The sequence below is a fragment of the Pelodiscus sinensis genome, chromosome 5 (genome assembly GCF_049634645.1).
Source record: "Pelodiscus sinensis isolate JC-2024 chromosome 5, ASM4963464v1, whole genome shotgun sequence".
Taxonomy (NCBI): domain Eukaryota; kingdom Metazoa; phylum Chordata; order Testudines; family Trionychidae; genus Pelodiscus; species Pelodiscus sinensis.
The window spans coordinates 117,976,257-117,987,229 of NC_134715.1; the positions used below are offsets into that span (position 1 = coordinate 117,976,257).

The following is a 10,973-nucleotide window of genomic DNA, read 5'->3' on the forward strand; positions in this document are numbered from 1 at the left end:
TGTGTGATTCAAAGTAGTAGTCATAAAATATGGATCTTTCAACTCTATGGTACCACCCTTGTTGGGTTGTTAATTACTCAAACTTGTTACCAAATGATGGCTTTTTTCAGTGGCTTCTGTGAAATGAATTGTTGGTATTAGGGATATAAGCGACTAGTCAACTATCCAATAAGCATAAGCTTTTATCAGAAAGTCGAGCAGTAACTTGACTAGTCGCTGCTTCCCCACCATGCTGCCTTTGGTGTCAGAGGCAGCAAAAGGGGAGCAGGAGCCAGTGCTGGGGGGAGCTGGCTTAGAAGTCTGTTCCCTCTAGCACCATCTCCGTGGGGGGCAGGGGAGGCAGAGAGTGGGAACCAGGTGCAAGCTGGGAATCAGCTGATTCCTGGCTTGCGCCTGGTCCCAGACACCACGACTCTGCTTTTTAAATATATTAAGAGTAGCCAGGTTCTTAATACATGTAAAAGGCTAAAGCGCAGCGGGGGAACCGGGTGCAAGCCAGGAATCAGCTGTCCCAGTTTTCACCTGCCCCCCCCCCCCCCCCCGCTGCACTTCAGCCTTTTAAACATATTAACCACCTGGTTGCTCTTAATACATTTAAAAGGTAGAGCTGCAGTGGGGGTTAGTTCCCAGGGCCTGGCGCTAACCCCACTGCAGCTCTGCAGTTTCCCCCCTTATTGACTAATCGAGTAGTTGATGGAAATTCCATCGACTAGTTGATTAAATGCAATTTAACATCCCTAGTTGGTATCAGTTGAAATCACAGTGGACAGATTGCTATACCACAGTTGTCACTAATTGTACATTTTGGTAGTGTTATCAAAGATTGCTGTATTAAATGGTCTTGTGAACGAAACTATTATTTTTTAGCTCTACAACACGCAAGAGTTCAGGACAGTTATGAGAAAGCCCTTAGCGCTGATGTCATGCTGTATTTGTTATGTGGATAAGTATGTAGAGAATTTAATTTCTAGGGCTCTCAGTCTGGTACTTTTCACTAGCACTAAATTTAAAAATGTATTTTGAGAAAATTAACCGTGATTTGAGTTTGATATTAGGCTTTTAATCATATATTCAATATCAGTCCGTAGTAACTGACTGTATTCCCTGCATTTCTGAAAATCTGCCCTTTGTGTTTCATTTAGAAGTAGACATTGAAGGAATGGAATTTACACCAGGTGAAATGGACAGTATTGGAAGTGCCAGTGATGCTGAAGACCACTACAGTTTGCAAAGCAGTTCAAGTGATGGTGGCTATACACATTCCCACAGACTTAATGCCAGGCTCTCATAATGCCTGAGTTACCAATTCAACTCAGGACCATCTAACTGAAGCACTTATAGAAGAAAATTCCAGAGGTGTCAACTGCCACTCTTCCGGGAAACCCCAACCACAGCACTCTGAAATGGAGGTTTCGTATCCACGGTTCCCTGCACTGTAACCACAATATTTGATATTGTAAATCATGGTTTTGTTGCAGAGAACTGTGGTTAGGTACAGTTGTGACTTAAAGCTAGCTTGATGTAGCCATACTGCAAATTTAAAAAAATCATATCATTCCATGCAAGAAGTATTACATTCAAACTGTTGGAAGCATATGATGGCATAAGGAAGTTTAATAAAATCATTTTGATTTTGCAGAAACCATTTTCAGATATTGAAGATTAAATAGAATCTATGATGTGTTAGTGAGTGAAAGCTATAAAAATCCAACTACTTTTTTCTTGTTTTTAATGAAAAATTATTAATGCTTTATAGCAGGCTGTAGAGTATAAATTCTTTTACTAGTTATGTTTGAGAGAGGCAGACAGAAAAAAAATCTCCAAATCTCAGATGATCTTTAGAAAAAAGATCATATTAACAAGTCACTACTGTACTTCAAAATGGGGAGGAAAAAAGCCAGCTCTAATAATGACTTCATATGGGATTCTCAACTTTCTTTTGCTTTTTGTGTTCAACAGCCACCCATCAGCAAATCATTCTCTCAATAATAACAGAGCTAGCACACAGCAACATTTCAGTGTTAACCTGTTATAATGGAAGAGATGACATTTGAAGTATTTCAGTATTTGTATAGAGAATACAGATCTCAAAATGATCCAGATTTTGATAATTAAACCTCTCCTTACAAGGAATGTTTCCTAAAGTTTCTTTTTTTCCTATTTATAGCTGCCAATACATTTTAATGGAAGGCATGGCTTATAATTACAGTATTCAGCTAGAGGATAATTAATCATTTTTCTTCTTTTGCACGCTATGATTGCATTTTCTATTCTTAAAGTGCAAAAAAATAAAGTGTATGCTGTAAAACAGCAAAATTTATTTAGTACTCATCAAGCTGTTCAGAACATATTTACCCAAATTGTAGCAATACTACGAAGATGTATTTTAATACAACTTTGGCTTAGTGAAGTCATTAGAGCTTGGCTTGCTGGGTAAGAAAAAAATGGACCAGTCTTTGCATTATCTGTATAAAGAAGGTCTTTTAAAAAAAGAAAAAAAAAAGAAAAGAAAAAAGCTATAAACACTTTTAGAGAGGTGATTTTAGCAAGTGTAGTCTATATTTCCTGTAAGAGATTTTGTATTATATTTTCCTAAATGTTCTCATTTACTTGTATAGGGAGGGGAATGGTACAGACCCAAACCAGAGTCTCAGGGACTCTTCACCCTTGTCATATTGTGCCTTGGTGACCATTTATGTGTGTCTCTCCTTTTTCATTGTTTAAAGGCAACTAAGCTTTGTTTCTTTCAAGACCTTCTGTTTGAATGGTCAGTTGTCCATCTTATTACAGATGAAGCAGAGAGTTATGAATCCTCTCATGTTCTATCCATGTGGCTTTTAGTACAATTATAAGATTTTGGTGAGGGTTAACCATTAATTACATTTTGCTTCATAGAGGCCCTTCCTTTAATTCCTTGGCACACAGATTTACATTTTGTTAGCTTTTTGAGCCAGGGTCTCTGTGAGACCAATATTAAATGGCTATGGAAATAAATGTATTGTATAATGCTATAGGATGTCTAACTGTGGTACCATTTTAATATTCTAATATAAAGATCTCATGACATACTGACCATAATGATCAAAACAAAGATTCAGTTTTTCTTTCAACATTAAACATATGTGGCCTCCCTTTGGTTCTTACAACACAGAGTAGAAATAAAAATACATTTTGTGGCAGCTTACAATCCTTGTTTGCACTCTCGCTTACTGCTTGGAACTTGCCAACAAGGAAAATGTATACTTTTAAGTTACATAACCTAATTTATGGCCATCCCTACTTTGGCTTTGGGGAGGAACTTAAGGTTATAAACTCTGGCAGCTGAATAATAAAAAACAACAATTAACCTTTTTCTGTGATGCAGGTTTTGGTATTATGTTGTACACCTTTGCATATTACTAAAATCCTCGTTGTTGGGGAAGACACACAGCAATATACTCATTGTGTGTAGCTGACAAGCAGCAGATATTACTAGCTCCTTTGGTGCATATGTAACTAATTTCCAAATCTGGAAAAATCAAGTGTTTACTTTAACACACGACTGTTAACGGGAAAAAAGGCTAGTATATTGTTGCTGTTCATTTATTATATAATGAACACATTCATGAATTGTAAAGTGTTTCCTTTCATGACAAGCAGCTCTTGCACAGAACCTCCTAATAAAAAGAGATTTGAAACTCACAGAAGGAGAGTAGAGATTTTAAATCCAACATTGTTGTACTTCATGTTGATCTGAACTTCTCCTTTTAAAGATGAATGTGCTAAATTAATGAGTTCTTCCACGCTGGGTATCCATGCCTTTGTAGATCCTATATTTTCAATAAAAATTACTCCAATAATCTGAATGGAAATAAAAAGGGTTTTATTTTTTTCTTTTGCATATTGCTACAGTAACCGTTATCAAGACTAAAAATATGGCATAATTTTCATAAAGTGTTTGTCTTAATTAAAGTCTGATGCAATATAACACTTTCAGATATGGGACCCATTCCTGCAAATCTTTCCTAACAAAAGTAGTCCCATTGAAATCAGTGGCATAACCAATGTCCTATTTGCATGAGTAAGGGTGTACAGGATCAGATCGAAAGCCCAAACAATATCATTCCCATACCAAAGTGCTAAGAACTCTTATCTATTGCCCTTTGATTTTTGTGGTGACAGATGGAGCCCTATGATGCTGTTCCAAAACATTATTCTCCACCTTATTCATCAGTGATATTAATTATGACATTACTTTATGGCATGCCAACTAGGGATGAATACAGTTTCCTGTTTTTCTTAAATAATTTTAAAGTGGATGTTCGCTATTGTTTTTTGTGTGAGTAATTATTGGAGCTGTGATTAAAAAAAGGCGGAGTGGGAATTGGGGAAGAGGTATTTAATCATTTTCTTGGAGTAACTGCACTTAATCCAGTCATCCTGCCCTGTTGTGTTACAATGTTTTTAAAGTTGAGAATGTCACATTTCTGAATTTCTTTCTTTTGCACTTTCTAATGTGGAAAGAAGTATGGTGCTGGAGCTTCTCTCTCATGAAAGAAGGTCTAGAGAAAATTGCTATGAAATTCTCCTTGCAGAATTTTCTCAAATTGTTCCATAAAGGTATGAGAAGGTTTGACTGTTCTTCTACCCATGGAACAAGGAGGAATGTCTGCCTTCAGAACCTGCAGGTCCCAGGTATCTGGAAGAGACCTGGTCCTAACCAGGATCTGTGCCTCTGCACTTGTTCTGGTGCCTACTGTTTGCCAGCTCCTCAGTTCCACTTGAGTCCTGTTGTGTTTTCTCTGCATGGGTGAGGCAATGAAAAAGTCAAAATGCTTGAGGCAGCAATCATTTTTCCAATATTTCCCACAAGATTTAGGGGGAGAATGCATATCCCCTGACTACCCCATCCTACCCCTCCACAGCTGTGTTTCCACAATTGGATGGAGGACCAACCAACCTGCCCTTTCCTTTTTAGGAGTCAAAATATCAGGAGCTGAAGGGCCTCTCCACATAGAGATCTAAGGGCATAATCTTATGCAAGAAATGAATCCTGTATTTCCTTATGTAATTTGCCTACTGACTTCAATACAAGTTTTGCCAGAATGAAGAGTGCAGAAATACCTCCCACTTCCCCCCCCAAAAAAATCAGTGACAAGGATAATGTTCATTTCTGGTATTTACAAAAATATTAAATGTTAATTTCTTATTGTAAAACTTTCTTTAAATTTGGAAGTATGTGCTAGGACATAGTACAATTCCTATTTTAAATGAGAGAAAAGACTCTCACTGTCTTGAATGGGTATTGGATCAGATACATCAACTGCAACTTGAATTTTGGCAAAGAGGTAGTTTGTAATTATCTAGAGAGTACATATGACAAATGGAGAATTTTTGTTTGATATTTATCTAGCTTTGATTTTCTTCTTACCATAAGTTCTATCAAACTAATGTTATTTTAGTATTTTCAGTCAAAATGATAAATTAATCACAACATTTAAAAAATGGTAAGAGATTGTGTGCATGTGAGTTTGATCTATAAGTGTTCTCTTGTGTAATACACTAAAGCTTGCTCAATTGTGGAATATAATCCCTGGTTCTTTTGCAGTTTTATAAAACAGTGTATACAAGTAGGACAAGTGATCTCTTGGCCCTTTAATCAATGTTAATTCAAATATTAATCTATTTAATTATCACGGTGTTTTCTTCCTCAGATGTCACTTGCATATGCAAAATAAAATGCTTCTCAAATATGAACCCACCCAGCACAATCATTGAACAAAAGATACCAATTTTATATATTTGTTTTGTGAAGACTTTGTTTTATTAATGTTTAAAAACTAAATTTCAGAATCTTTCATTACATTTATTTACTGTGGGAAGCTAGTGCCTTGTGTTTAAAAAAATTGTGTCAAAACATTCAATCCATCAATCCAACCCTTTCCAAAATGGAATGCAATGACTAAATTTAGGTTTGTTTTTTAAAAGGAGAGCTGCATTTATTTACTAATAAAACAAAACATATAAAATTAATCAAATATGAGAGACATTTCACCAGCAATGAATATGTGTTAGTGTGGTTAGTGAATGAAAGGAATTCCTAATTGATAGTTCCAAAAGAAATAAATAAGTTATGTGTGCTAATTACTTAAAATGTAGGCAGAGTATAAGTGGGAACTACTAGAAATAATTTGGGCTGTCATTATCCTAAATTCTAGAAATAAATATCAACAAAGATTCCTGGTGACCCAAGTACACCTATAGAATAACTTGGTAATGAATCACAGTGAAGGCAATCTAACTTCAGCCATCAACTTTGCATAGGTAATGCGGATATAAAGTGTGGTGACATTCAATGTATGTGGTTTAAAGGGTCTGTGCAATAAAAAGTCTTACTGAGTGATATTTCACTATGTGTGAAGTACATGGTAGGCACTGAAAAAAATCCTTCTGCTGTGGAGGTTATGTTTCTGGTGAAATTCTAAAGGTGTACTGGGCACATTCTGTGCCAGAGCCATTGGAATATATATCTGAAAAGGAACGCTTCATAGTTTCTAAGATGTATTATACTGTAAACATTCATTTGTACACACATACATTGTGCATGCTACACTCAGTAGCACACACTGAAGTAATGTGTTGTATCATTTTTTTCATTGTAATATAAATACAAATTTTTATACCTGAGATTTGTGATGGTTTTCAGTTTTAATTTTTCTTCTTTCATAATTTGTTTTATGTGTGTACTTTTCCTTTTCCTTGCAATTCATTTCACCCAGGGTTAATTAATAAACATTTTATAAAAAGCTCATTGGGTGTTCTGCTCAGTAAAAATTCCTTTCAAGTCTTCATAGTGTTGTTAGTTTGAAGCTACCATTCAAATGTAAGTTCTGATAAAAATACTGGCCCAAATCAATATCCTGCCAAATTCCATTTTAGTCAATACTGTGAATTAATCAGAACCATTATTGTAAAAGAGCTAATAGAATCATAGAACCCTAGAACTGGAAGGGACTTCAAGAGGTCATCGAGTTCAGCACCCTACTCTCACAGCAGGACCAAGCACCATCTAGACCAGTGTTTCTCAACCAGTGGTATGAGTACCGTTAGGGGTACTTGAGAGAAGTCTAGGGGTTTCGTCAACACAACTGAAATTTGGAGAAAACTGAATTTTTGTTTTAAGTTTTACAGTGCTTTATTATTTTTGTACTTTTTACACCCAACAATTTCATCGCCAGTCCGCCTACGATTAAGTTTTTTAAACAAATATGTTGCAATGTTGGAAAAAATTTGGTGGGTCTGAAAACTGTAGGTACTGGGGGTACTTATAATTTTTTTAAGGGGGTACTTTATTTAAAAAAAGGTTGAGAAACACTGATCTAGACCATCCCTGATAGATGTCTATCTAACCTGCTCTTAAATATCTCCAGAGATGGAGATTCCACAACCTCCCTAGGCAATTTATTCCAGTGTTTAACCACCCTGACAGGAAGTTTTTCCTAATGTCCAACCGAAACCTCCTTTCCAGCAGTTTAAGCCCATTGCTTCTTGTCCTATCCTCAGAGACTAAGGAGAACAATTTTTCTCCCTTCTCGCTGTGGCACCCTTTTAGATACTTGAACACAGCTATCATGTTCCCTCTCAGTCTTCTTTCCAAACGAAACAAACCCAATTCTTTCAGTCTTTCCTCATAGCTCATGTTCTCTAGACCTTTAATCATTCTTGTTGCTCTTCTCTGGCTACTTTTTCTTAACATGGATGCTGAGAAATACCCTATAATATGCATACCAGTACTGTATTCTGTGAGAAACCAACCAAACAAAAAAGAATACATTACTCTAAGTATGAAGAAAATATAACCTCGCTTTATAATCATTCCATCTATATCTAAAGTATAACCAAAATGAACATAGAAAAAGAGCATAGAAAGCAATGTATTTTAATAAACTAAGCATGGAGATCATCAATAGTGGCAGATATCCTGATTAAAAATTTAAAATTTGGCCTTCTAGAGGGAAAACAAATAGAAATATATCAATATATCATGCACAAGCACAACAGTTATATATATAATTCCATATGGACTTTGGCAATATGATCTCACTTGTATTTGTTCTATAATGATTCCTACCTGAAATTCTTGTGCAAGTTTATGAAAGATGTATTTCAATACATAAGAATTTAGATTTTAACTTGTAATGAATCACAAGAAATTTGTCAAATTACTATTAGCCTTGATTCAGATCAGTTGTGTATCAAACTGAAAATCTATGTTCTGCTGTAGAATCGTTAAATATTCTTGTACAAAAACATAAGTAAAACCTTCCAATCTATTATTTTATTAGAGCTTTGACAATGCAGGTGGCCCTGAATGGGTACAAATGGCAATTTAGTAAATTACTAGATTATAATAAATTGATCTGTATAATAGAAAAATGTAATCTTAATTTGTTATTTTGAACTCTGCATATTTTGGGGGCAATACTAAGTTTAGGTAAATAGTAATATATGTGAGTTGGGGTAATGAGTAATCAACAATAATGTGACAATACTTTCTTAAATAGCATGTAGTTTGTGGACTGTACAGATCTAATCTTTTAATGTATTTATAATTTATTTTCTTTATAGTCAGAGTAAGATTGATTGCCCAATTAATGATGGACTGTTGCACTGGTAAAATACTCTAGGGAACGCTTTGAAGTACTATAAATTGGGCAAACATGCAAATGAAATTGTATACCACTGTGCAACTAAAATTTGCAAGAGCCATAGATGGTAGATTACTCTTATAATGATGTAGCCAACAACTTCTTTTAGAATAACCAGTTTACAGTGGTTTTAAAGGAACATTCAACTATTTCACTCCTAGTTCTATACTGCCTATAGCTTTTGTAATAGTCTCACTTGCAAAATTCTTTTCAGCTTTAAAGAATAGCAGTAATGAGACCCTTCTCTCCCCAGGCGATTATGGGTTGATGTGTGAGCTAGGGAGGAAGGGCTGGTTCTAGAGTGGGTAAGCAGGCAGTCTGAGTCAGTGTGGTGGGGGCTTCTTCCCTCTTGCCCATTTAAGTGCTGAGCTCCAGAGCAGCAAAGCAAGAGTCTAAAAAGCCATCAGCACAGCTTTTTGCAATGCCCCTTCTTTCATCACCCTGATTGTGAGAGTGGAGAAGAGCTACTCCACAATTTGATGCAAGAAGAGCCAAGGAAGCAGAAGGGAAGGGGCAAGACAGCAAATTGCATTTCCCATTTTCTGCCTTAACTCCTAGTTTGTGTTATAGAAAACAAGTCAACTTGTAACAAATGGAGACTGCTTAAGGATAGCTAAAATGATTTTTGATCAGCCCAGCTATGGTTTTCCTTTGACCAGAGTCCAAAAGATTAATCCTCCAAACAAGCAAACTTCATGCATCATGTATGATAATTATACTAGTTAAACCAGTATCACAGGCAGTAAAAGGTACAGAGGATAAGTAAATAGGGACCTGAAAAAAATAGTAAAATATAAATGATGCCATAGTCCCATTCCCTTTTTCTATTTACTCATTTTAGAGCCAAATTTTGCTTGCTTACGTACCAATATCAATCAAGAAATCATCTCAATGTACACTAGCATCTAACTTTCTCCATTTTCTCAGTACCATTCTGAATGGCATTGGTAAATTTGTTATAAAAAAGTTTTTTGTTTAATGCAACTGCATTGAAGTTTGATTGGGAATTAGCAAACCTAATAAAATAAGGGCACATTTATTTTGTATATGAAAATTTGCATTCACTGCTCATGGCAAATAATATGCATTGTGATTTTTTTTAACATCAGCAAGGTCTCAGCATTGGATATCGATTGTTCCTATAGATTTTGCTTGTGGTTTGGTTGGCAAACCGTTTTACATAGAAAATGTATTAACATAGACTTGTTAAAGACTTCTTAAAAGCTTTATAATAAAAATTAATCCACTTAACGGTGTGTTCTGCACTGTTACATTAAGAGAGAATGGCTGATACAGCAAGGATCTGCTTCAAGGATTCCTTAACTACTGTTGTTTGCCTGCACTTATAAGCAAACACTTAAAAGCACATCCTGTTTGAAAAGGACTGTTGGGAAAAAGTCCAAAAAAAGTTGCTATATAAGTTACAAATCATTCAAAACTTATTTCAATGTTTTAATTTCAGTTGATATTAATCATTGTCTTGCACAGTAAATATTCCAAAGAAACAAAAAGCCAATGCCTTTCCATTTGTGTACATGTTCATGAGATAATGATCTAGCACTGAACAAAATAGGGTATTAGAATACAGCAAAGTATTATTTCTAAACCTACTTTCTCTTTGAACAGTAGCTACCACAAACTTTTCCTATCTTCTTGCCTGCCTAGTTTCCTGCTGCAAGTTAAATGAAAATACACATGCCTCCATATCTGCAACTCATGTTTATATCTTCACTCTTTTATCAAAGGCGATAATGAATGACAATTTTTCTTTACAAACTGTAGTGAGGGTCAATTATGAGACTTGGAATTAAAATAAGAACACACAATGGTTTTGCAATTGTAACCTATTAGGGAGCTTAATGAAGCAAAATCTCTTTCCAGGTAAAAGTTAGTGACAGAATGGTAAGGAAGATATCATTTGATTCATAAATATCTACAGCTCCATAATTTTAATAGTGTTATCCTCTTCAAGGTGCTGAGAGAAATTTGCCTTCACTCCACCAGTTCCAGTTCCAAGATCCTCCAGTTGGTGGGAAATTCAGATAATACGATATCATTGAAGATGAGTATCAACTTTGCATTTTGTGTGAATGGTCATGACACATCTAGAACTATTATGTTGATATATATTTAAGAAAACATTTAGGAGTCAATTACATTACGTTATCTTTTTGAGATACAGATGCACTCCTTACATAAAGGATAAAAAGACATTCATCTCTGATAACCCTATGGAAGTTAGCCCTCACGTACAGGAATGAAAACCTTTAGCTGTGCGTATGTAAC

At 35.4% G+C, this 10,973-nt stretch overlaps 1 protein-coding gene across 4 annotated transcripts in view; it reads left to right on the forward strand.

Annotated features, from left to right (window-relative positions):
- Positions 1 to 6,788, forward strand: part of MXD4 (MAX dimerization protein 4) — a 57,600-nt gene extending 50,812 nt beyond the window's left edge. For all 4 annotated transcript variants that reach the window (XM_006134720.4, XM_006134721.4, XM_006134719.4 and 1 more), the window contains exon 6: positions 1,143 to 6,788. In XM_006134720.4, the coding sequence (XP_006134782.2) occupies positions 1,143 to 1,291 (149 nt within the window). In that variant the 3' untranslated portion in view covers positions 1,292 to 6,788. The remainder of the gene's footprint in view (positions 1 to 1,142) is intronic.
- Positions 6,789 to 10,973: the final 4,185 nt, after the last annotated feature.